Below are 27,582 nucleotides of genomic sequence, written 5' to 3'. Positions count from 1 at the left end.
CAGTTTTGACTACTCTCTTAACCTCTGATTTAAAAGGTCCTTTTTGGTTGAATAAAGGATGAGAGACAGCTGTGCAGTAAGATACATCTTGACGGGCGTATGAAATGGCTGTTTGCAAATGATTATGAAAGCAAAAATCACATTAGCCAGACTAATTATATTGTTAATGTGACTCACTTAAACTATTTGATTTTTTTAAAAAAATGAGTTGCAAAAGATCCAGCTGGTTGATAAAAATCTGCACTGGATTTCCTGATTATGGCCAGTATGTTAGCATTCACCAGGACTTTCTCCAACAGAAGTCAGAATAATTTCTGAGGTGTCAGTAATTCTGGGATGCTGATCAACCAGCCGCCAACCAACCAGTGGCCATCAGATTGATTGTGACTCATGGAGACTCCATGCATATCAGAGGAGAACTGTGTTCACTGGGTTTTCATAGTTGTGACCTTTCCAAACAGATCGCCTGGACTTTCTTCCAAGGCACCTCTGAGTGGGTCTGACTAGCCAACCTGTCAGTTGGTAGCTGTGCTGAACTGTTTATGCCACTGTCACCTTAGTAAGTTGCTCATGTACCTTCCAAAGCAAACCACTGGCAACACACTGCAATGTCTATGTTTGAAATACCACAGACTAGTAGTATTTTATGACACATAGTCTATAGTAAATATGTGATATAAGGGCACAATATAGTATTTATTAATATAGAATAAAGCAAAATTTAAAGCCCCTCAAAAGCCAAGAAGCTGATACTGGGCTTCATTCCATGCACACAATCAAACCAAAAACCCATGGCCACCAAGTCAATTGTAAGTGACCACACAGGACAGGGCAGAACTGCCCCCCAGGGTTTCCAAGGCTGTATGTCTTTATGGACTCAGGGTGCCTCATCTATTTCCTGTGGAGCAGCTAGTGGGTTCATATTGCCAACCATTTGGATAGCACCTGAACGCTTAACTACTGTGCTACCCAGCTCCCCTCTCTGCATACAACCCACTGCCATCGAGTCAATTCCAACTCATAGCGACCCCCATTGGGTTTCTGAGGCAGTAAATCTTTATGGAAGTAGATTGCCTTGTCTTCCTTCTGTGAAGTGGCTGGTGGGTTTGAAGTGCCAACCTTCCCGTTAGCAGACAAAACACTTTAGGCACTACACCATCAGAGCTCCTTTTCTGCATACAAAGGAGGTTGGTTATTTACACAAGTGATTTGAGATTCAGAGGGCAAGAGATTCTGCCCTCAAAATACTCCTGCCGCCCAAGGGCCAAAATATCTGAAATTTTGCCATTAAAAAGTCATTTCTTCAGAATAAGCATTGGTATCCTTTTAAAATGCAAATGAGTCAGGAGGACCAAGACACAAAATCAGTATTATTTTGCTATATAATTTATCACACTGTTTTCTCTCAAGGAAGGGAGGGGCAAGAGAGGTGCAAGCTGCCGAAAGGAAGAAAAAGCTGATATGGCTATGTGCCCTTCTTGTGTGAGGACCTCGGAGGTAAAAGGACAGCAGTGCAACCATACCCAAACATTCTGTGACTTTCCTGGAAAGGAACTTGACTGGAACACGTTCCCCTGCCATTTTTCTAAGAATTCTGGCAGGCACAAACTCAGTCAGGAACACGCAATTAAGGAGACCTTGGAATTCCTGGTCAACCAATACAAGTAGCTCCAATGTTCATGACGCTGTGTGACAGGTGCAGTACCATGCCCTTGGCATTCATAACTTTATGTAATCTACACAAAAATGAAATGAAATACATACTGTTACTTGTTAGCTACCACTGAACTGTTCCCGACTCACAGAGACCCCACTGCACAATGGAAGGAAATGCTGCCTGGTCCCATGCCCTCCCTAGTGATTGGCTGTGTAACAGACCCTTGTAACCCATAGGGTTTTCAAAGGATGATTTGTGGAAATAAATCACTATGTCTTTCTGCCTAGTCTATCACAGTCTAGAAGCTCTGTTGATACCTGTTCAGCATCACAGCAACATGCAAGCCTCCACTGACACTTGGGTGGTGGCTGCACTTGAGGTGCATCGGCTGGGAATCAAACCTGTGGCTGCTGCACAGAGAGAGAAAATCCTACCACTGAACCACCACTGCCCCTGAAATACATACTATCAGCTCCGAATCATAGATGTGGAAAACTAAGGTACAGAGAGAAGGAACTTGACCAAGGCCATGTGACAACCCAGAACGGAGAGATGACAAACCCAAGGCTCTAAACCATTATACCACACTGCCTCACCCCCCAAAACAGGAAGGAAAATAATCTGACCATACATGAATTCTTAGGAGCCCTGGTGGCACAGTGATTAAGCAGTCGGCTGCTAACCAAAAAGTAGGCAGTTCAAACCCAGCCAAAAGCTTTGCAGAAGAAAAGACCTGGTGATCTGCTTCTGTACAGATTATAGCTTTGGAAATCCTGTCCCATCGGGTCTCTGAGTCACAGCCAACTCGGCAGCACCCGACAACAGTGCTTTAGCTCCAAAGCCAAACACCTTGTTTGAAGGATCACGCAAACCTTTAAATTCACCTTTTAATAGATTTATTTTGGTTCAGAAAGGTAGAAAAAGCTTCTTTCCCATGGTGCTGTTTCTGCCTTTCTTTCTCAAATAAATCTTCCTATTTTGGGGACATGATGTTTGGTAAAGTGGAGGTCTAGTGAAGGCAAGGGAAGCCCTCAATGAGATAAGATGGCACAGGTCAGGACAATGTCTCATTTTGCTATATGTGGGCCACTATGAATAGGAGCTGTCGTGACAGCAACCACCACCACAACTAAAGGACAACTAAAGAGGACGTGCAAAGGAGGGAAGTAGGGAACACTGAATGGGGAGTTAAGACTGCTTCGGGAATATGGCGTAACCTGGGAGGAAGTTCAAAAGGAATGAGCAGACAACGAACAGGAGATCCTCAGTGGCCTGGTGTGTGGGCTCTGGACAGAATGGATCCAGGGGTCACAGCATGTCAGCAAAAAGATGCTGAACTAGAGAGGGCAGACAGAAGGCAAGTAGGGGGTCGATGAGGACCAGGGGTTAGGTAACCACCAGGGAGTCCCAGGAAGAAAGATGCATACCCACAGGCTTGTGCTAACAATTCTGTGGGATGTGAGTCAGGTGCGAAGTGGGGAAAAGGAATGAGGGGACTATGGAAAATAAGTAGGTCACAGACCCCAGAGACAAGGCCCAGCATGGCATGCAGGGCCACACGGGGTTGCACCAGGGACAAGGTGACAATAGGCTGGAATTGTAGGAGACATTTATGATAACCAGTGAGACAGGGTTAGGTAGGTTTTGAGGGCTTCCTGGGCATTGTGCAGAAGGAAGAGTGGGCAATCTACTTCCATAGTGATACTGCCTCTGAAGCCCAAGGAGGGGTCGCTATGACTCAGATCCGATTTGACGGTGGTGAATTTCTTTCTTTTTTTCTTTTTTTTTTTTGCGGGGGGAGGCATTCTGAATAATTTTGCAGGCTCTGGGGCATAGGGACTGGGCTGTCCCTAGTTCTCAGGTACCTGGCCCTGGGGTGACTGGGGTGGGTGCACAATGGACTAGGAACGTGAGAGCCTGATAAGGCCAGTGGTTGGAAAGTGGACTTAATCAGTACTCAAGGAGAGGACCAATCCAGCCTCCAGCCAGAGCCTCAGAGCCAGGGCTACCCGTTTCATTCCAGGTGACTCCCTGCTGAGCATTTGCCCTCCCACCCCAGATACACTGAATCAGAGTCTACATTTCAACAAGATTCCCCGAGTGCCTCTAATGTATACACAGAATCACCTAGGGAACTTTGAGAATCAACCTGGGGATCCTGTTAAACTGTAGACTGGCATTCAGTGTCTCTGGAGTGGAAAAGCAAATGCTCAGCAGCGGTCAAACTGGAATGAACTGGTTCAAAGTCCTGCTCAGAACTAGGTCAAGAAAATATTTTAAGAAAATGGTGTTGCAGAGATGAGCCGGGTATCACCAGTAGCCCAGGGCCAGGCCTTGATCAATGATGGGGAGGGGGCAGCAGGTTGAAGGCCACCCTGGGGTTGACAAGCCTGCCACTCACCCTCTTACAGATCCTCTGAAAACCAGGTAATCAAACAATCAGTGCTAAGGTGAAACTTGCGTGATGTTATTAACACAGCCTAACAAGTTCTATGGAAAAGAGAGGGGAGGAAGACAGTGGTCTAATCAAGACTAGATACAAAAGTAAATAAACTGAAAATCAGGAGATAGTCCCTTATAACTAGTACTAAATGTGAAATGGGTATTTCATAAGGATTGAGCTAGCACCATCAAACTCAGCAATAACTGTGTCCCACCCTCAGGCCTCTAGTCAGTTTATTTTTAAAATACATTTTACTTGCTTTTATCAAGAACATACATAGCAAAACATACACTAATTCAACACGTGCAATTCACTAACACTGACTACATTCTTCAAGTTGTGCAACCATTCTCTCTCTCCTTTTCTGAGTTGTCCCCTGCTCCCACCATGAACATAAACTCATTGCCCCCAAGTTTCCTATCTAATCTTTCCATTGCTGTTTGTTGTCCATTTCATCCCATTCAGACAGTTTTTAAAAGAGCTTAATGCCCAAAGTATTACAGAAGCAAAAAGTCAATGTGCAGTTTTAATTTGACATGACTCTTTGGGTCGAGAGGGTGTTTTCGCTGGAGGGGACAGTTAAGTGGCTGAGACAGACTCTTTCCTAACTAAGCTATACTATTACTTGGTTTTAAGACTTCTGGGGTATATTGGATTTAATATTTAAAGATTATCTCAGGGCAATATTTCTAGGGGTTCATCTGGCCTCCATGCCCCCAAAAAGTCTGGGTTCCATGAGAATTTGAAATTCTGCTCTCCACTTTTCCCCTTTTGATCAGGATTCTTCTGTAGATATTTTGATCAACCTTTTTAGTAATGGTAGCCAGGCATGATCCAGTTCTCTTGGTCTCATGGCAAAGGAGGCAGTTGTTCATGGAGGCAGTTAACCACACATCTAAATATGCAAAAGGAATGCAGCCATTTCAACAGTTTTCTCTCAATTCCCAGAGTTTATCCAAACACCATCCTTCATAAACAACTAATGTCAAGAATCAAAAGAGAGAACAGGACATGTTCTAAAATTTCACTTCTTGGCTTAACAAACTTCTGGGGTGAGAAACAAAGCTCCCTTTCAAGCTCAGGGCACTGCAGGCATAATTAGAGACAAGGCTGACCACCAGGAGTTGACAGTAACTACAGTAACTGACTGCAGCCTTGAAAATGGCTTTGGTATAACCTCACTTGTTGCCACGTGCCATCGAGTCATTCCAACCCACAGCAACTCCACGTGACAGAGCAGATCTGCCTCACAGGGGTTTCCTAGGCTGTCATCTTTACAAGAGCCAATCGTCAGGTCTTTTTCCCTCAGAGCTGCTGGTGGGTTCAAACCATCCACCTTTTGGTTAGCAGCTGATCGTTTAACCACTGCACCACCCAAACCACTGACATCAAGTTGATTCTAACTCATAGTGGCCCTTTGGCACAGAGGAGACTTGCCCCATAGGGTTTCCAAGGCTGTAAATCTTTACAGAAGCTAACTGCCTCGTCTTTCCCCCAAAGCACCAGCCGATAATCTTTTGGTTAACAACCAACTGCTTCAACCATTGTGCCACCAGAGCTCCTTCCTGCACCACCAGAGTTCCTTAATCTCACTCACTAGGAGGGAAATTTCCCATTTAACAATACACAATACACAGAATCTCCTTTCTGGCGTCACCAGCAGCCAGGTGCCATTCACAGGTTTAAAACATAAACCAATTATCTGTCTCCATGTCCTAGAGACAAACCCGTCTGGTTTGAAAACTCAACACAAAGTTATTTCCACTCAAAAAGGCTACTTGGGTGGATATAAGCAATTATGATTTACTTCATTGGGCCTGGAGGGGGTAGCATTTATTACAGCTCACTTAGTGCTGTAACAACTGCTTTTCAAAACCCGACATTGATTCATGAAAATGAACATACGGACTCTCTTTGCAGCATAAACCTCAACAGCCTCAGGCAAGTGATAATACAAATGTTGTACAAGGCACGGGCAAGACTGGTATGCGGAAGCCAGCAATTATGCTGGGTATTTAACGTATCTATTTCTCATCAGAAAAGCACTTAGCTTGGGAGGCAACCCCAGACAGGCTGTCAGGGGGCACAGCCACTTAACTGTCCCCTCCAGCGATAACACCCTCTCAACCCAAAGAGTCATGTCAAATTGAAACTACACATTGACTTTTCGCTTCTATAAACATTAAGGGTGATTGACAACTTGAGGCTGCCACAGCCAGGCACTGTCCTCCATGCCTCTCTGCCGGCATGCTCTCGGCTCAGGCAGGCTTTCTGCTTAGGCATCTGCTAGGGACCATCCAGGATTTCAGTCTCTGCTCCAGGCCTTGCCCCAAAATGATCACCGCTTACACATAAGCAGCTACAATTCACCCTTCAAAACTGGGTATTTTAAAAATTAGTGTTTGTCACTTGCGGCTGGAAAAACTGTAGTTGATTCCAACTAGAAAATGGAAAGCCAGACACAGCCTTATGTGTGCACTAGTGGTTAAGTGGTAGAATTCTCACCTTCTATGCAGAAGGCCTGGGTTCAATTCCTGGCCAGAGCACCTCACACTCAGCTACTACCCTTGTTGTCAGTGGAAGCTTGCGGGCTGCTGTGATGCTGAACAGGTTTCAGCAGAGCTGCCAGACTAAGACTAGGAAGAAAGGCCTGGTCATCTACTTCCAAAAAGCAGTCATTTAAAACCCTATGCATCACAATGGTTTGATCCCCAACCGATCATGGAGTGGTGCAGGACGAGGTAGCATTTTGTTCCATCAGGGACTGATGTGAATTCTCATTGTTGTACTATGAATCCTGGCATGATAAGCATCCACTTCCAAAAAAATCAGTGGAAATCCTGTGGAGCTGTTATACTCTTGACACACGTGGGGGTCACCATGAGTTGCCTTGACAAATGCTGGTAACTGGTAATGCACATGAACTAGCTCATGAACTATGCTAACTAAGTATGTTTACTCTGAAGTTACCTTGTTACACTGTTACAACCAAGTCACACTGGTTCACAGTAACACTGTAAACAACAGGTTGCTTTCTCATTCATGCCCCTAGGTGTGGAGGCCCAGATTCTATGCCATGTTTGTTAGGAAAACGCAAAGACTCTAATTTGTAGACAGTGCATCAGAGTTCAATGGCCTAGTTACACAGAGTATTTCAAGGGCAAAGACGGCAAAAAATCTGAAAATCTCTTCCTAAATTCAGAGAGAGAAAAAAATAGAAAAGAAACCAAATTCTAGGGTAGAGAAAAGAAGAGCCACAATATAGAAAAGAAGTCTCTGGAGAGTGGGGTGGGCACGACTGGTGAGTTCTCCATCTCTGAGAAACTTCCCTTTAGACAGGAGTAGGCAGCAGGTCAGTCTCGGAGGTGAGTGCTTAGAAACACCAGGCATTAAGCCATAAAACCAGAGAACATATTCCATTAAGGTCTTTTTGCTACTGGCCCCCTAAATCTCCGTATCCGCTTCCTATTTCCCTAAAATCTCACCAAGAAGAGGAGACACTCAGAGACATGAGACAACAATACAGTATTTTTTCTTTGTTCTTAGCTGCTATCAAGTCAGCCCCCAACTCAGGGAGACCCCACCCACAGCAGAATGAAACGCTGCCCTGTCCTGTGCCATCCCCATGATTGGATGCACAACAGACTGGTGCGATCCATAGGGTTTCCACTGGTTGATTTCTGGAAGTAGATCACCAGCCCTTTCTTCCGAGTTTGTCTTGGTCTGGGGGCTCTGCTGAAACCTATTCAGCATTCTAGCAACACACAAGGCTTCATGGACAGAGGGGCGTGGCTGTGCGTGAGGTGCACTGGCTGGAATAGAACCCAGGTCTCCCATATGGAAGAGGAACACTCCACTACTGAACCACCACTGCCTCGTTGTTGTTGTTGTTATGTGCCATTGAGTTGGACCTGACTCATAGCAACCCCTCCTTGGGTTTCCAAGGCGGTATCACTACAGAAGTAGACTGCCCAACCTTCCTTCCGAGGAGTGGCTGGTGGGTTTGAACCACCAGCCTTCTGGTTAGCAGTCAAGTGCCTTAGGCACTATGCTACCAGAGCTCCTATTGCCTCATTAGCATAATAATAATATTATTATTAACATAAAATATAAACATTCTACCACCTGGATAGCACAATGTCCACACACAGCCAAGTCCTCCCTTTTCACATGGTTGGTGCCACTGCTCCTCATATAACATTCATGTGTTGAGCTGACAAAACACTGATTTCACCTTGAGGATCGTATGGCCTAACAGTTTTGCTATGATGCAGCTTACTGGGTCCTGGGATACATGTGGAACTCAAACCAAGCCCCTGAGTACAAAGGATTATTTGGCCTTAAAAAGGAAGTACTGATACCTGCTACAACCTGGATGAACCCTGCAAATATCATGCTGAGTGAAAAGAAGCCAGATACAAAAGGCCACAGACATATGATTCCATTTTTATGAAATGTCCAGATTACACAAATCCAGAGGCAGGAAGTAGATTAGTGGTTGCTGGGGGCACCGGTAGGAAGAAACAGGGTGTGATGCTAAATGAATGTGGGTTTTCTTTCGGGGTAGAGAACATTCTAGAATTAGAGAGTGTGATGGCTGCAGATACTAAACAAAGAAAAATAAATAAATAAATAAACTCACTGCTGTTGAGTCAATCCTGACTCATAGCGACCCCTGTTTGGGTTTGGAAGTAGATCACCCAGTCTTCCTTCTGAGCCATCACATGAAAGACCTCAGAATTGTATAGTTTAAAAGGCTGTGAATTACATCTCAATGAAGCTGCCATCTACAAACTAACCAAGACTCATCTCACATCTACAGCCATATTAAGTAACCAAGGCAAAGCACATCTGGCAAAGGGTAGTCTACACGCAATATATACCCAGAGTCTAACTGCTATCCTGGCTTCTCTAACTTACAGAAGGATCCCCTCCCATAGGTTTATGGAGAAGTCCTCAACCATGTAGTAAGAGCAAGCTAGCCTGATACTTAAGAAGACCACCCTACCCTGCAGAATTGAGAAGCCAAGCTGTCTTCACAGGAAAGGAAAGTTGTGTGTCTCCAAGTCTCAGCTGACATTAGGGATCACAGCCGTGATGCTCTCAGCCACGGTTCATCTCCTGGAGCAAAATGCTAGGCCCACAGAAACATAATTGGCACTCAATGAATTTATTACTTGTTTATTGGATGAGCCGTCCATTTATATCCCTGGGGGGATTAAGAAAGCCACAGAGAGGAGGAACTAGTCCTGCATGGGAGCGTCAAAGATTCACTTCCACACCTGGCAAAACTACAAGGGAGGGGGTGTTTGACAAAAACGCACCTGAAATCTATATTTGCATTTGCTGTTAGACTACTGTAACTAACCTGTAAAATATGAAGGAAAAAAGAAGAGCACCTTTCTGGATCTGTGAGTTACCTAAACAGAGGAAGAGGCAATGCATTTACTAAACTGAAGGAAAAATTATAATCTAGAACCTTTTCACCAAGAAATTCATAAATGGCTCCAACCAAAACAGGAAGCAGTTCAAGCACTGCCTCTTGTACTACTCACGTAGAAACAAAAACTTAACAATCCTTAAAGCTGCTGAATATGTGCACAGAAGGCACTGTGCTCCTCTGCCCAACAAGAAAATCAAACCAGCTGCCACGGAGCCAAATCTGACTCCTGGAGACCCTATGCATGTAGCATAAAAGTGCGCTCCACAGGGTTTTCAATGGTTGATTTTTCAGATGTTGACTGCCAGGCTTTTCCTCTGTAGTACCCCTTGGCAGACTCAAAGTACCAACTTTCCATAAGCTTAATTGTTTGCACCATCCAAGGACTCCATTCCTTCTGCCCCAGGGCCCTAAAACTGAGGTTCAGAAATAACATGATGAATTATACAGCTGCCAAATTAACAACAACAACAAAAATATAGCCACTGCCCTTGAGTCAATTCGGAATCACAGCCCTATAAGACAGAGTTGTTGTTGTTGTTATGTGCCGTCGAGTCGGACCTGACTCATAGCGACCCCTCCTTGGGTTTCCGAGGCAGTATCACTACGGAAGTAGGATTGCCCAACCTTCCTTCCGAGGAGTGGCTGGTGGGTTTGAACCGCCAGCCGTCTGGTTAGCAGGCAAGTGTCTTAGCCGCTATGCTACCAGAGCTCCCATAAGACAGAGTAGAACTGTCCTATAGGGTTTCCAAAGCTGTAATCTTTACAGAAGCAGACTGTCTCATCGTTCTTCCATGGAGCAGCTGGTGGGTTCAAACCACTGACCTTTCAGTTCACAGTCGAGTACTTAACCACTATGCCATACCAGGGCGCAGTGGACAAATAAAAATACAGGTTCAATTTGAATTTCAGAAATAACAAATAATTTTTTAGTATAATAAAATATTTGGGACATACTTATGCTAAAAAGTTACTTGTTGTTTTTCTGAAATTAAATTTAACTGTGCATCCTGTATTTTATCTTTCAACCCTAATGAAATGAGTATACCTGTTGGGTCTGCAGCCTAGGTAAGCGCCAACCCTGTGCTGATTCTGGGCCACTGAGGCCCTCCCTACCAGGAGCAAACACCAATGGTAGGCTTCTGCTCTTGTACCACCCCCTAGAGGCTGGCACCGTGCACCTGCAACTGTTTCCTGTGCTGCTTCGAGAGACACTGATGAATCAATATCAAGAAAGACAGTGCAACTAAGAGGAAACAGCCAGAAAAAGAGCAGAGGGCCTATGTTTATCTCTGCACTGAGAGTGGAGGAAAAACCTAGCCCAGCCTTGACGCAGGTATAAATGGAGAGAGACCCTGGACTCAACGTGGAGCCAGGTGGGCCAAGACCACAAGAGTGCTTCACTTAACCGAGGATTTTCAAATGTGAGTCTTAGTAAGCAGATGATCGTGGGACCTCAGAGCCTGCTGTTATCTCTGAATATTATTTTTTATGGAGCTCATTTTTAATATCGGCGCTTTTAGGGTGGAGGTAAATAAACCTGGTCATGCAATAAATTCAGTGTGCTCTTTTACTTTGCGGATTTAAGCTAAAACCCCATAAATCTCCTCCTGGGCACAGCATCCTGCAAGATAACAGAGGCAGCATCGGGATTCTGATACCCAGGAAGCAAGTAATAAATACGCAACTGACTTCAGAGAGCTGGGCAGGCCAGGGACCCAGCAAGAGCTAGGGACAGTCCTGGGGGTTTCTTCCCTTTACCCTCATCACTACGAGGGATCTTCCAGTGTACCCCAACAGTCGCAGGAGGGAAGTTCCTCATCTTTGCAAGAAAGGATGGCATGCACGACCACTTTACATAGAGCAAAATGAAACCCACTCCTGAGATGAAATAGCCATCTACTCTCAAAAACCAAACCCAACCCACTGCTGTTGAGCTGGTGCCGACTCAGAGAGATCCTATAGGACAGAGCTTAGAAGTGCCCCAATGGGGTTCCCCAGGCTATAATCTTTATAGAAACAGACTGCCTCATCTTTCTTTCACAGAGCGGCTAGTGGGTTTGAACCGGTGACCTTTTGCTTAGCAGCTGAGAGCTTAATCATTACTCCTCCCACCCCCAAAGGATCCATTTATGCCGATTTCAATGAACAGCAGTTTGGAGGGTACATAAAATCCGGTCACTATTCTTTACATCACAAGACCAGCTGGAACCTGACCTCGGCATCGATTGTATACCCTGTGTATATGTGCAAGATGGGAAGTATACGCCTATATATAAATATCAATACATATAAAGCTAACTTTCAGTGTTCAGAAAACCAAAGCTATCCCCATCTAACAGCCGAATTCTGACATAACTCACTTTGGACACCTCATCTGGTGTGCACTGCACCCATTCCCAGTGTAAACCCCACAGCGCCGGGCAGTGATATACTGTAATGTCACAGCGCAAGCTGGATTTACTATAAAGGGCCGCTGACGAGCTTCAGGGCAGTAAACACTGCGGCGCGGTGTATTTCACACTGAGCTGGTTTTTATGAAGAACACTTCGCTGCCCGGCCGCGGCACGGGGTGATGGATGGTGAAAGATGCCTGACAAGCTTCATCATTGTTTGTAAATCTTAACTGTTCCTGCTCACTAACTCTGCAGGCAATTTTCAAAGACAGCGGCCGACAGAAGGACAGCACGGCTTTCCTGAAGGTTATTCAAGTTGTACTTGGCCCTGGCCGTGCCTCCAGGAGCAGAGCAGGGGAAAATCAACTCCTGAGTGACTTCACATCACACGCGGAAAAAAATTCGCCGAGGCCCAGTGGATCCAAGTCAGACTCCAAGGAAGAAATGTTAAGAGTGATGTTGGATGCGCTAACCCGACCGGTACCAGTACCAGTGACCACGGCTTGGACTCCGAGTCAACATGCCCTCATGTGTGCCAGAGCAGAACTGGTCTCTACAGCGTTTTCAGTAGCTGAGTTTTCCGGAAACAGATCGCCAGGCCTTTCTTGTGAGGCACCTCTAGGTGGAATGAAATCTCCAACCATTCAGTTAACAGTAGCTTGTGTTCCTTGTACCACCTAGGGACTCCTACTCTAATCCATGGCTACTGTCTTATCCAAGTAGTGCTCACAGGAACACTGGTTCTCCAGGCATTTTAAATACAAATGGTCACAGAAGCGAGTAGCAGAAACAGCAGCCTTGATGATGTGTGATGTGCACAGATGCAACTGGGGTCCAAAAAATGGGTAGGCAGTGGGGGACTCAATGTCACCTTTGGATCCAGTGAATTAAAATTAGCACTGAAAACATGGGCTTGTGGCTCTGCAAACAGAACTGTACACCAATGTTCAATGCAGCACTGTTCACAATAGCCAAAAGGTGGAAACACCCCAAATGTCCATCAACAGATGAATGGAGACATACCATGTGGTCCTTCCACACAACGGAGTACTACTCATCCATAAAGAGAAATGAAGTTCTGCTACACGCTACAGCATGGATGAACCCTGAACACATTATGTGGCATGAAATACGTCAGTCACAAAAGGATGAACAGGCAGATGCATCGAGACCAAAGTTCATTAGTGGTTACCAGCGGTGGGTGGGCAGGAAAAGGGGGCAATGCTTAGGAAGCAGCGAGATGCTGTTGATGGTGATGGGAAATCTGGTGACGATTATGCATGACGGCTGCGCAGCATGATTAATGTAACTGGCATAACTGAGTTGTATACCTGGAAAATGTGAACTGGAAATGTTGTGGTGTGTATATAGTTACAATGAAACAAAGAGAGAGGGAGAGAAGGAAGGAGGGAGAGAGGGAGGAAGAGAAAAAAAGGGAGGGAGGGAGGGAACCTGGACCAGCACCATTTTCCAGGCATCATTTCCAACCTGGTTCGGCAGGAATTCTGAACAGTGCCGTCTCTCTCCCATCCTGCCCTAGACTTTCCTCTTTAGCCCAGTTAAGAACCCTGCCAAGGTGACCTGTGTGCTGGACTTGTAATTTTTCAAAAATGAGCTAAAGATGTGAAAGACACTCAGAATAAGCTACCAACAGAGGAGACAGAGTGCAAAACAGTGTCTTTTTCAAAGATTATCTGGGGAAAATGGGCAGGCCTTTCATTCACACTAATTTACAAATCAAATAACGTGTTAACTATGACAGCTAACAGCACCAGAAAAAAGAACAACTCTAAGAGGTACTTAAATTGTGTTTCTGTGTGCACTTAAAACTTCAAACCTAGTAACTAGTTACTTTATAATGTATGCCTCATCAAATACTAGTATTTGCACTTCACTCCCTCTAATGGAGTTCAAGAAAATTCAAATGTAACCACAGAATTAAAGGTGGTTTTACTGTGGCAACCAAGGCCGTCACAAAGGTGTTTTTGTTGTCATTGTTTTTAATGCTCCATCCATAAATGAAAATGGGGGGCTGTTCATGGAGAGGGGAAAAAAGGTATCAGAAAACAAAGAAAAGGTCCACCTCTCATACTAGACCAGTAAGGAACGGGTTGTTGTTGGCTTTTTACTATGGTAAAAATACATAAAACGCAACATATGCCATTTCAACTTTCCTCCTGTGTACAATTCAGTGATACTGTGCTCACCATGCGGTGTGGCCACCACCACAGTGTTTCCAGATCTTTCCATCACCCTTCACAGAACTGTCCCTAAGCAGTGGCTCCTCCTCTTCCCTCCCCCCGTCCCTGCCAACCTCCACTCTACTTCTTGTCTCAACAGATCTGCCTATTCTGGGCATTTCACACAGATGGGATCATACGACATGTGGCCTGCTGTGTCAGCTACTGACTTCACTTGGAGTCACTTTTCACATCCATGTTGCAGCATGTGTAAGAAGTTCGGTTCTCCTTACAGCTGACTCATACCCCACTGTATGGACATACCACACTTTGTTTACTCATGATCTGCTGATGGGATTTTAAACACTAGCAAGAAGGCTCTGAGGACTCACAGTTCTTCCTGAATCTCCAATCTCTGTGAATACTGACTAACCCACTCCCAGCCTCTCCCGCCAGGCTGCCTACTGGTTAAGAAACAGTCATATGAATGAAGTCTGTAAAGTTCCAACTCTCCAAAGGTAAGATTCCACACGAATAGATCCAGGATCTGCTGGGGGCCCAGGGGTGGCCTCTCACATCTATTTGGGTCAGATGGGTCTCACAGGGTTACTTTACCACAACCTAACTCTGGGCTGGGAGAAAGGCTGACTTTCGGGTCCCTCCCTACTACGAACCATCGCAGGAGGGAGAACTCGGAGCAGGTGGTGTGAGCCACGCACCTGGAGGAAATGGGGGGGGGGGGACCCAGATCATTCTCACTGAGGTGGGGGCGGCCTTTGCCGTGCATGGCTCAGTATCACCCCGCCCCCCAACACACATGCCCCTAGGAAGTACCTGGTGGTGGCCTTGTCAAACGGGTACTTTTCACAGAAGACCTGTGAGGGGGCGGCTGCCCTCAATCTTTCCCACAGTTTGCCTGGAAAGGCCCTTGTCATGGGGCTCTCAAAACAAGAGGAGAAAGAAAGAGAGGCTTGGAGAATAGCACTATCTGCTTTTCCTCAGCCAGCCAGCAGCATTTCAGCTTGGTTTCTAGATTATTCTTCAGCTATAAAGTGACTTGCTGGTGTCCTGGCTGGTGGTTTGAACCTCCCAATGTCTCCACAGAAGAAGACTGAGTGATCTGCTTCTGCTATGGGACTGTTTTACTATGTCCTATAAGGTTGCTGTGCGTTGGCATCAACTTGATGGCAACTGGTTTCTATTCACTCCTTACTGACTCTTTTCCATAAAGTACCATGATACCTGGCTCAGCAAACATCCTAAGGATGTGACATACTAATAACAAGTCTTGTAAATGATGTTTGATAAGTCTTTATGGGAGCAGTGGTGGTTCAGTGGTAGAATTCCCACCTTCCATGTGGGAGACCCGGGTTTGACTCCCAGCCAACGCACTTCATGTGCAGCCACCACCTGGCTATCACTGGAGGCTTGTGTGTTGTTGTGGTACAGGCATCAGTGGAGCTTCTAGACTAAGACAGACTAGGAAGAAAAGCCTGGCTACCATCGACTTCCAAAAATCAGCCAATGAAAAACCTACGGATCACAACGGCCTAATCTGCAACTGATCAGGTGATGGTGCAGGTCGGGGGGGTTTGTTCTTATGCATGAGGTCACCATGAGTCAGGGTCAAGTAGCAGCAGCTAAGAACCACCATAGCAATGACACGAATCACTTGCATTTGTGCAGCTCACTGCCAGGCCCCTGCTGAAACAAACATGCAACACATGGTGGCATGTTTTACTTAAGAAGAGTTTATGCCATGCTTTTATATATTTTTTATATATGACCCATTTAGAAAAACAGATAAATCTGTTACTCTTTTTTCCCCCTTTTCCAGAAGAAACCAAAGCCTGTAGACATTCCGTGATCACTGTACACCCTGCAGGAGTGGGGTGCAGGTGCTCCCAGAGTGAGCTCCATTCCAGCCCACATGCTGGCTGCCACAGTCATTGCCACTGAATGGCCCTGTGCCTCTCTGTTCAAAGCAAAGGCTGAGAATCAAAAGGTCACATAAGGAAAAGGGGCTTATTACAAGTGCTCTTTGAAATTTAGCAAACGATATGTCTTTTCCTAAAGTGCCAAGCTTAAACTTAACATGTTCTGCATGTTGCAGAAAACAAAATTCAGCTTTCCTTAGGGCAGGGAAAGAAAGGGGCCAGTGTTCTTGTCTCCAGTAAGCTTGCCATACAATCCGTGGCAGAGCCTGAACAGTCCTCTGACATCTCTAAGACCTCTTCTTCCTTATAAGAACTGCCTGAGCTTCGACACGCGGGGCAGGAAGGAACGGAGAAGAGGACTCATACTGCCCTCTCTCGTGCATTCTGTCATTTACAGAGATCCCTGGTGGTGCTATGAGTTGGAACAGATTGGACAGGAGCAGGTGTTTTGTTTTTGGTGGTACAGATGGGTAAGTGCTTGGCTGTAACTGACAGCTGGAGGTTTGAACCCACTCAATGGCTCCATGGGAAAAAAGACCTGGTGATCTGCTTCCACAAAGATGACAGCCTTGGAAACCCTAAGGGGAAGTTCTATTCCATCCCACAGACATTCTGAGTCAGAATCAACTTCATAGCACCCAACAAGGACAACACAGGGTTAAGCCTGGGCCCTCCTCACACACCATACTGTCAAACGTATGTAGCACCAGAAAAGTCTGAAGCAGCCCTAGCTGTGAAAGATTTCTCCCAGGCTGTCCCTATGCACACTAGGACAGCTGGTGTCTCCTTTCCTGGATGGTAACCACCTTCTTTCTGAGTCCCTTCCTTTCCTGCCATAAATTCAGACGCCTACTGCTCCTCTCCAAATCCTCTCTGCTCTAATAAATGTTCTTTTATTTTTTTTGGTCTCAGTGTCCTGGTTCTGAATTTCCACCTTTGTCTCAAGAACTCCAGTGTTTCTGAAGCAAGAAGCTCAGGCAATTTCTCTGTGAAAGTTAACTGTCATTCCTGATGCTCAGTATGAACAAAGTTTGCTTTGTCCCCAGAGTGTGACCAGCCCCATCAGACAAAGGAGGAGTTAAGGAACCTGCCTTTCATGTTGTGTTACTACAAAGGGCACAGTCACTTCCAAAGAGTACCTGTCATTCATTCATTCATTCAATACTAACAAATAAAAGACATCACAGCAGCTACAACATATGTAAGATGTGTTCATTGTCCCTAAGGAGTTTACAACCCAGATAAATATCTAGAAAAAAGGCCGTATGACAGAAGGACAGTATGAACCATGCTGACTGGTGGTGCAAATGGCTAACACACTCAGCTGCTGACTGCAGGGTTGGTGATTCAAGTCCACCCGGGGTACCCCGGAAGAAAGGCCTGGTGATTTCTCCTGAAAAATCAGCCACCGAAAGCCCCACAGAGCACAGTTCTACTCTGACACACTGTTATACAGTAATAATTGTATGGGGGGAGTATTTATAATTCAGTCATTCTTGTCCATTTCCAATGGAGAGTGATTATTAATGAAAGTGAAAGCTCAATGAACAACGCACTTCAGTCTCTATACAGTTCAAACTAATCAGTTCCTTGACAGACATCGTAGTAACAGAAGCCTTTCCTTTTTCTTTACTATGTATGGTACAACATACTTTAAGGGGCCCAGATGGCATGGTGAGTACATGCTCAGCTGTTAACCGAAAGGGTGGCAGTTTGAACCCTCCCAGCAACTCTGTGGGAGAAGACCCGATGACCTGCTTCCACAAAGATGACAGCCTAGGAAACGCTATGAGGCAGTTCCACTCTGTCACAGGCGATCACTATCGAGTTGGAACTGACAGCACCCAACAACAACAAAACATACTTGCCCAAGTTTTTAAGACTTTATTGCTCTGATTTTGGCAATCAAAGCGTGGTTCAGATGTTCATCTCTCTAAACACTGGCTTTACAAAGTCTCAAGTTCTATACAGAATCAAGTTATTGAGAAAACAAACGTTATTCCATTTATTACAGGGTAAAGTCTAGAAGATCAGTCTCTTCCCAGTCACTTGCTAGTCTTGATTTCCACTCACTGCCTGGGTTGTGTACACTTCTCGCTTAGGTCAAAAGCGGCTGCTTAGACATCACCCACAAAACAATGGGAAGCCATAGAAGACCTGCCTATCTCCCAGTGTAAATGTGGGGGACAAGGTTAAAATCAAAGTAGAGGAATTGTGTATTTCAAAGTGTTTTGGTTCATTACAGGACCCCTGGTGGCACAGTGGTTGAAGTGCTCAGCTGCTGAGAGGTCAGTGGTTAAACCCACCTACTGCTCCAAAGGAGAAAGACGAGGGAGGCAGTCTACTTTCATAAAGATTTACAATCTTGGGAACCCTATTGGTAGTTCTACTCTGTCCTCTAGGGTCACTGTGAGTTGGAACTGACTCTACGGCAGTGGCTTTGGTTTGGGGTTGGTTCATAACACTTTTTTTTTTTAAACCCATTGCATTTGAGTTACCTGCATTGCTACTGTATAAATCCTGGGGCCTACTGGATTCAGAGAGGTTTTATTATGCCATTGTATTAAAACTACTTGCCATGGAGTCAGTTCCAACTCTGGGTGCCCCTGTGTGGGTCAGAGTGGCACTGTGCTCCATAGTGCTTTCAATGGCTGACTTTTCTGAAGCACACTGCCAGGTCTTGCTCTCGACGTGCCTCTGGGTGGACTTGAACATCTAACTGTTCAGTTAGCAGCTGAGCACATGAACTGTTTATTACTTTCCATTTTAAAATAATCTTTGAGAAACGAGTATTTAATAGAAACCCACTTGACAAGGAAATCAGACTTAAGCTACTGTATCAGAATTACCCTCCGAACATGTGTTTAGCTTCTCATGGGGGTGTTATCTGACTGTTGTCACTCTGGGTCTCCAGAAAGGAAAAAGTGGCATTAAGAAACAAGCAAAGCAAACTCCCCCAGTCCCTAGAACTTTCAATGGCGCTTATGCAAGTCTCTTACAGCAGGAGCTTTCCAGGTGCTGCTCCCTGCTCAGCCCCTAGAGGGCGCTATGGCCCAGGATGCGAGTCTCCTCCCTCCCCACCCCAAACCAGCCTGGGGGCCCAGAACCCTACCACTGGCTTTCGTTTCCGGGTAGGCAGGGCCTTCTTCAAAGGAGAAGATCGGGGAGACGCTCTGGCCCAGGTAGGAGGGCGGTGGGTAGTAGGAATGCATCCGGTACTGGGAACCCATGGTAGTGTGGCGGCTCTCTGCACCCTTCATCTGCTGGGGAAGAAAGAATGAGCGTGTGAGGCTGACATCGCACTGCCCAGTAAGACAACAGGGCTTGATTCATCACATGGAATAAATTCAAGGACGGTGAAAGTCTCTTCAGGCTCACCTGCCAGTTTCTCAGCCCTAGAAATGCAAGAATTGAACATTTGGAAGGCACTTTTTCCATCTCAGGGTTCCCCCTATAGCACCCCGAAAAACCCCTCCAACTGTATGATGCTTGATTTAACAAGCACTAAGAGAACAGACGGAGATTAGAGACTACCTCAACATGAAGAAAACAAAAATCCTCACAACTGGATTAATAAGCAACATCATGATAAACAGAGAAAAGACTCAAGTGTCAAGAATTTCATTTTACTTGGATCCACAATCAATGCCCATGGAAGCAGCAATCAAGATATCAAATGACGTATCGCACAGGGAAAATCTGCTGAAAAAGACCTCTTTAAAACAGTAAAAAGCAAAGATGTCACTTTGAGGACTAAACTAAGGTATACCTGACCCAAGCTATGGTATTTCACTTACCTCATATGCATGGGAAAGCTAGAAAATTAAGAAGACCAGATAAGAACTGATGTATTTGAATTGTGTTGGCAAAGAGTACTGAAAGCACCATGGACTGCCAGAAGAACAAACACATCTCTTTGTAGAAGAAAAGCCAGAATGCTCCCCAGAAGCAGGACTGGCTAGACTTTGACTCTCATACTTTGGTCACGTTATCAAGAGGGACAGTTCCTGGAGAAGGGTATCATGCTTGGTAAAGCAGAAGGTCAACGAAAAAAGGAAGACCCTCCACGAGACGGATTGACATAGTGGCTGCGATTGTGGGCTCAACATGGCAGTGATTGTGAGGATGGTGCAGGACCATGTTTTGTTCTGCTGTACGTAGGGTCACTATGAACTGGAAATGACTTGATGGCACCTAACAAAAGCAACAAGAGAACAGGGGTGCAGTGAGGGGGGAACCACACCAACCACTGTGGCACTCCCCGGAGTGTCTGACAAGACACAAGTTACTGACCTCTTCACAGCTGACTCCACCCTGTCAGTTTTCTGACAGCGGTGCTGTTAGGAGAGTATCAGGGCATGACTGCAAACTAGCAGCACGCAAACACACATGCATGTGAACTGCTGTGGTATGTGGGACAGGTGCTGGGTGCTGTCACTCAGCATCCATACTACCCCATCCTCTGCTTGTGCCTGGAGCAAGGGACAGAAGCCTGGGATCTCTGCTTCCCAGACTCTCTTTTCACCAGATGTCTGGAGACCATTTGGATTCTGTCAATATGTATCTACCACCCATCGGCCAATGTGTCACAATATGGTGGCATACATGGAACTGTGCTGCTGGAAGCTATGCCACCAGTATTTCAAACACCAGCAGGGTCATTCGTGGGGGACAAGATTCAGAGGAGCTTCCAGACTAAGACTAGGAAGAAAGGCCTGGTGATTTACTTCTGAAAATCAGCCAATGACAGCCCTAGGGATAACAGAATACTATCTGAGATTTCAACTTGCTTACTTTGTATGTGTTACCAGGAGAGACCAATAGCTGGAGAAGGACATCATGTTTGGTGCAATGGCGGGCCAGCAAAAGCAAGGGAAACTCCCCTACGAGATGGACTGACACAGTGCCCAAAACAGTGGCCTCAAACAGCCAGAATTGTGACAATGATGCAGGACCAGGCAATGTTTCATGTTGTACACGGGGTAGCCTATGAGTTGAAGCCAACTTGATCGCAACGGACAATAAAATAAAGTACATGAAGGGGGCTTAACTGCTGAGCACTGGGGATATTTGTAATTGTAAAAACTGTAAAACTGTAATTTTCCCAGGAATATGTTGGTTGACTCTAGGACTAATGTAACTTCAGAGGAAGAAAACAAGCCTGCATTGAAAGCACACTGTAGGCACCTTACGTGTTATCTTGTCGAATCCTTGTAATGGAAGAATCCTTAACACAGAAACTGCTCAGGCACATTCAACAACGTGATTCTGCTCACAAAGAGATCAAGAGGAGAAGGCAGGGCTCAAGGCAAGTCCTTCTGGGAAGCCCGAGACAGTTCCATCTCCTGACCCAAGGCTCCTTCCTAATTTTAAATTAAGGTATCTGCTTATTATTCAAGACCCTTGCATGCCTTGGGCTTTAAACAATGCCTCACGTTTTTCCTGCTTCTAAGACCAAATAAGAAACTTTTTTTTTGGAGCGGGGGATGGTTTGAAAATGAGAAGCAAAGATGATTCAGGAGCTTTGAGGTTAGGACAGAAGTATGAGGCTGCTGCTCTCCGTCCTTACCTTGATGGACAAACCTAATTAACCTTTGCTACTCTGTTCCAACCTACTGTTTTAGACAAAGCTAGTGACCCATAAACAATATGTTACCATCCCAATCTCAATGGCTGTGACACAAGAGATATAGCCCCATCAGCAGTATCGGGAAATAAGGTGCTTTGGATTAGCTGCTCTAAGAAATATGGATTACATTCATGTCACACATGAGCTGTCAGTAACATGAGAATACTTTTGGCATAAATCAGCAGTATGAACGCTAGCTGATGAAGACTGAGCTTGAGGGGAAAGTGGGATCGCCCGGGCCACCTTCTAAGCATAAGCACAGGTACGCACTTGCGCACCTGCCGGGAACCGGTGATAACAATGCCAGCACAGGCTGGTGACCACTGACAGACACACCCAACTCGCAAGGGTGGGGAGCTTGCTGTCGTTGGTAGGTGCCTTAGAGTAGATTTCAACTTACAGCAGCCCCATATGACAGAACAGAAATACCCACAGGGTTTTCTAGGTTATCATCTTCATGGGAGCAGATTGCTATAGCTTTTCTACCATGGAGCCACTGGTGGGTTGGAACTGCCAACCTGTCAATTAGCAGTGGAGTGCTTAACCACTGTGCCACCAGGGCTCCTTGCAGAAGGTTAGTGGTGTGAACTGGCCCTTGCACTCTAAGGCCATGACAGAGAGTCTAACTTCATGACAGAAGATCCAACTCCAAGTAACCAAAGCAACATAAGAACGATGACAAACCAAACCAACTGCCATTGACTGATTCTAACTCATGTGCCCATGTGTGTCAGAGGGGAACTACTCCACAGGGTTTCAACTGGCTGATTTTTAGGAAGAAGACTGCCAAGACTTTCTTTCAAGGCTCCTCTCAGTGGAGTAGGAGCTCTGGTGGTGCAGTGGTCAAAGCATTCAGCTGCTAACCTAAAGGTGAGTGGTTTGAACCCAAAAGCCACTTCTTAGAAGAAAGATGAGGCAGTCTGCTTCTGTAAAGATTTACAGCCTTGGAAACCCTATGGGGCAGTTCTACTCTGTCCTATTGGGTTGCTATGTGTCAAAATGGACTCAATCGCAGCGGGTTTGTTTTTGGTTTTCTGGGTGGGCTTGAACCTCCAAGCTTTTATTTAGCAGCCAATGTATGAACTATTTGCACCCCCCCCCAAGGACTCCTAACCAAAAACCAATTTCCCTAAAGCACATCTGTGTGTGTATGGGTGTGTGTATGGGTGTGTGTGTGGGTATCTGTGCATGGATGGATCAGGGAAGGCACACAGCAGAACCGGTATTTAGTGATTTTCCAGGATTTCAAGGCTTTATACAAAGAAAACTAAGACATCTGGTTATATGACAGGAACTACGGTGCCTCTGTGGTCAGACCCACTGGGGCTCATGCTCCCCTGTAACAGCTATGTTAACCCTAGCAAGTTAACCTGCCTGAGCTGCAGTTTTTCCACTCACAAGGGGTAACAATCCCTGACAGGGTTGTGTTGAAGAACTCAATGGAACAGCAGCTGTCACTTGATACATCATGGTTGTTCAACAACTGCCCTGCTTACCACATCTACCTTTCTCTAGTGGGTTCCCTGCTGCAGGGCAGGCAGGGTTCATACTCAAGTTGCCATTGAGTCAATTCTGACCCATGGTGCCCCCACATGTCGGGGAGAACTGTCCTCCATAGGGTTTTCAATGGCTGAATTTTCAGAAGTAGGTCACCAGGCCTTTCTTCCAAGGTACCACTTGGTGGATAAGAACACTAACCTTCTGTACCACCCAGAGACCCCAGTTATTCTCAAGGACCCCTCTTTCAAGTTTGTTATCCTTTAACCCTTAGCCCTTTTACAGGTATGCTGCGATCTAGTAACAGAGAGTAGGACAGAAAAACCTTCCCACCATATACTTTAACAAAACATTTAGCTACACCTACATGTCCATAAGACCAGAACTAGATGGGACCTGGCTACCACTCTCAACTACTCGGAAAGGGATCAGTGCAGGAGATCCTGGATAGAGTGGGAGAAAAATGTGGAACAAAACTCAAAACCATAAAAGAGACCACACTTACTGGTCTGATGGAGACTGGTGAAACTCCCAAGACTGTGATAGTTGGGGTTGTGTGTCAACTTGGCCAGACCATGATTCTGAGTAGTTGAAGCAGTTATGATGTGGTTATTCCCATGATGAGATCTGATGTATATGCTTTGAGGAGCCAATCAGTTGAAACGGAGTTTACTTAGGGGTGTGGTCTGCTTCTAATATATAAATAGACATCCTGGGAAAATTCAGGAACCTTCTGTTGATCTGAATCCTGTCATACTGTCTACAAGGGTGTGGTCTGCTTTTAATATATAAATGGACATCCTGGGAAAATTCAGGAACCTTCTGTTGATCTGAATCCTGTCATACTGTCTACAACTGTCCTGTGAGCCTGCTAATCTTGGATTCATCATCTGCCAAAGTCAGTAGCCTATTATACTGCCTGCCAATCTTGAGCTTGTCAGCCCCTGCAGCTGTGTGAGCTGAGAGAAACCTCCAGCTTGATGTTTGATCCAGGAACTTGGGACTTGCCAGCCTCTATAACTGTGTGAGCCATCTCTCTCTCCATATATATATACATACATATATATAAGCTTTACTGGTTTTGCTTCTTTAAAGAACTGAGCCTAAGACATCTAATGACCCTTCTGGCCTGGCATTGAACTCACTCCTGTGGCTTCCAACCAAACAACAGACAGGCATATAAAGTGAGGATTTATACCAGGCAGGTACACTCCTTAGAACAATCACTCATGGGAGATGAGAAGGATGGCATTTGCACCGGGAGATAGCTCAGAGGGCAGGAATGCATAGGAAAGAAGGACACAGGGAAAAGGTAACCACAGGGAGCAACTGGGAAGAGAGCTGCTGGAGATTGCAATGAATGTCATGAAACAAAAATGTATATGAACTGCTGTATGGAAAATGAATTTGCTCTGTAAATGTTCACTCAAATCACAATTGGAAAAAAAAAAATAGCTACATAAATAATGGTTTGCTATTTGAAAGAGAAGTATATTGTCTGAAGTTCTACTTTTTAAAAAGTTGAAATATCTACTCAAGATCCTACATACACATGCGTGCGGGCACACATGCGTAAAAAAAAGTTCTGGGCCTTCACATATTTTAGTTTTGTATGAACATTCAAGACATGGAGTCATGATAGCCTGCCATCCTCTAGGGTGGGTTAATAAGAACTGGGAGTTAATACAAGGAATGACTGTGATATAAAACGGTCTGAAAAATAAAGTGAAGAGTGAATTAGGTGAGACACCAAAGGATGCTACTGTCTGATCTCACCTATATGAAATATCCAGAACAGACAAATGCACAGAGACGGAAGTTAGTGGCTCCTGGGGCTGGGGGAGTAGGGGCAATGGGGAGCTATTACTGAAGGGGCACTGAGTTTCTGCTTGGGGTGATGAAAAACTTCTGGAAAAGAATAGTGTTGATGGTGGCACAACATGGTGAATGCAGTATCAGGGTATATGGTACTGCTTAGAAGTAGTTAAGATGGAAATGTTCTATCACATAGATTTTACCACTGTAAGATTAAAAATAATAGAATGAGTAGATAATACCTCTTTGCCTATTTCTCACTCTTCTTATTAAATGTCCCCCCCACCCTATGGAGGCAGTGCACCCGATGAGTGAAGACCACAGGATCCAAGGTGTAACAAGGAGGGGGTGGTGAGTACAATACAGAAGATGCACTATCTGAAGAATTCTAAAACAGTTAAAAACTTGCTCAACATCATGTGCTTTGAATCATCACTGTGCTCTACCAATTCTAAATCATAGCAGTGATAAAATACTCCTCCCTGCCCCACCTTAGTCCCTCACTGCCCAGGGCCCATCTTCCCATCAGAGTTCTCCCCAGAAAACCCCTAAAGTTGGATCACAATCATGATTAGATGGTGGTGTAGACTGAATTGTGTTCCCCAAAACATGTATGAAGTCCTGACCCCTATACCCGTGGATGTGACCTATTTGGAAATAGGGGGTTTCTTTTGCTCTGTTAATGAAGTCAGACCAGAGTTTGATGGGTCTTGTAGCATAGTGGCTAAGACACTAGCCTGCTAATCAGACGGCTGGCGGTTCAAACCCACCAGCCACTCCTCGGAAGGAATGTTGGGCAATCCTACTTCCGTAGTGATACTGCCTCGGAAACCCAAGGAGGGGTCGCTATGAGTCGGGTTTGACTCGACGGCACATAACAACAACAACAACAACACCTAATCACTTCTGAGTTATATAAAAAGAACAGACACAAACAGACGGATACACACACACACACAGGGAAAGACAGGCATCAAGGAACACCAAGGAACGTCAAGGAATACCAGGGGCTCCCCTAAAGCCAATGCCCTGATTTGGACTCTGGCCTCGGAACTGAGAGACAATACATTTTTGTTCTCTGAGGCCATCCATGGTATTTTTTTATAGCAGCCCTAGGACACAAAGATAGACTCTAGTGTGTCGCCTGAGTTCTTACTCTCTTGCTCCACTGTGAGCTCCCTGAGGACTGGAACTGCCCAGCACAGGGCCAGCACAGAAGAGGCACTGGATAAATACTGAATGAATGAGCAACAAATGTATGAACAACGATCTTTACACTATGTCATGTGGGGGAGATGTTTTGTACCTCTGTTTTCTTATCATTTTACTAAGATAATACAAAAATAAGGCAAAATGGCCTCTCTCCCTAGATTTAGTCTTCATTCAATTAACAAGGAGCACTTAACAGGCCATAAGGAGCTCTGGTGGCATAGTGCCTAAGGCACTTGATTGCTAACCAGAAGACTGGCAGTTTAAACCCACCAGCTACTCCTCGGAAGGAAGACTGGGCAATCTACTTCCATAGAGATACTGCCTTGGAGACCCAAGGAGGGCTTGCTATGAGTTGGGTCTCACTTGACAGCACTGAGTTTGGTTTTGTCTTTTAACAGGCCACAGAAATACAGACCCCCAAGAAAGCAGAGCATCAGTGACCCATGTATGTGTGTGTTCTGGAAAGCAACTAATTTTCTCTCATATTCACACCTACTTGTTGTTGTTGTTGTTGTTGTTATGTGCCGTCGAGTCAGCCCTGACTCATAGCGACCCCTCCTTGGGTTTCCGAGGCAGTATCACTACGGAAGTAGGATTGCCCAACCTTCCTTCCGGGGAGTGGCTGGTGGGTTTGAACCGCCAGCCTTCTGGTTAGCAATCAAGTGCCTTAGCCACTATGCTACCAGAGCTCCCCACACCTACTTAGCAGGGGAAAAAAAGTTATTTACTTAATGGACAAGAAAAAAAAAACAGCAAATAAGATTGTGGTCATCAGCCCGACCAAACAGAATCTGAAAGCTTCCAGAAACTGTGATCTAATTATGGAATTTTCCAGCAGATTAAAGAATCTCCACATGGCCATCTTACTAACGAACCTGATGCTACTGTGTCAGAGAACAGGGAAAGCAGCAACCTCAAAAGCACAACAGACTGACAATACACTTCCTTCTGCCTCCAATCATACTGAGTCGAGGGCCCTAGGGTCAGGCCACCCTTTCCAGACAGCCATGAGGAAGACCTACAGTCACCGCAGCCCCCGCTCTTATAAAGGACAGCCCTCACAGCAGAATCAAAAGCTTGCATGTCCTAAACATCCATAAGCCGTGCAACAAACAGCCACTCCTTTTGGAAAGGTGTCAGAAACCAGATGATGGCTGTCATTATCACTGTTCACCATCATCTCAATTCCTTCACGAACGTTGTGTGAGTTAGGTGAAAGAGGAAGCCAACAGGGACTGCATGTGCACTGGCAGATGGGCCCTGAGGGTTTACTGGACAGCAGAGAATGACAATTGCTCCTTACAGGGCTGGCTAGCCCACCAAAGAAAACTTTTCTTGTTGCAGGCCCAAGAGAACTGCAGAGTCAGGTTTGATTC

The 27,582-nt window shown here is 45.4% G+C and overlaps 1 protein-coding gene across 1 annotated transcript in view; it reads right to left on the bottom strand.

The window, feature by feature from the left end:
- DMRT1 (doublesex and mab-3 related transcription factor 1) overlaps positions 1-27,582 on the bottom strand; it is a 139,399-nt gene that overhangs the window by 32,929 nt on the left and 78,888 nt on the right. The window contains exon 4 of the mRNA XM_007955983.1: positions 19,166-19,313. Coding sequence (XP_007954174.1) covers positions 19,166-19,313 — 148 coding nt within the window. The remainder of the gene's footprint in view (positions 1-19,165; positions 19,314-27,582) is intronic.

Source organism: Orycteropus afer, unplaced genomic scaffold, assembly GCF_000298275.1.
Source record: "Orycteropus afer afer isolate SDZICR_OR568_19922 unplaced genomic scaffold, OryAfe1.0 scaffold00569, whole genome shotgun sequence".
NCBI classification, from domain to species: Eukaryota; Metazoa; Chordata; class Mammalia; order Tubulidentata; family Orycteropodidae; genus Orycteropus; species Orycteropus afer.
This window is presented reverse-complemented; position numbering and strand designations above follow the sequence as displayed.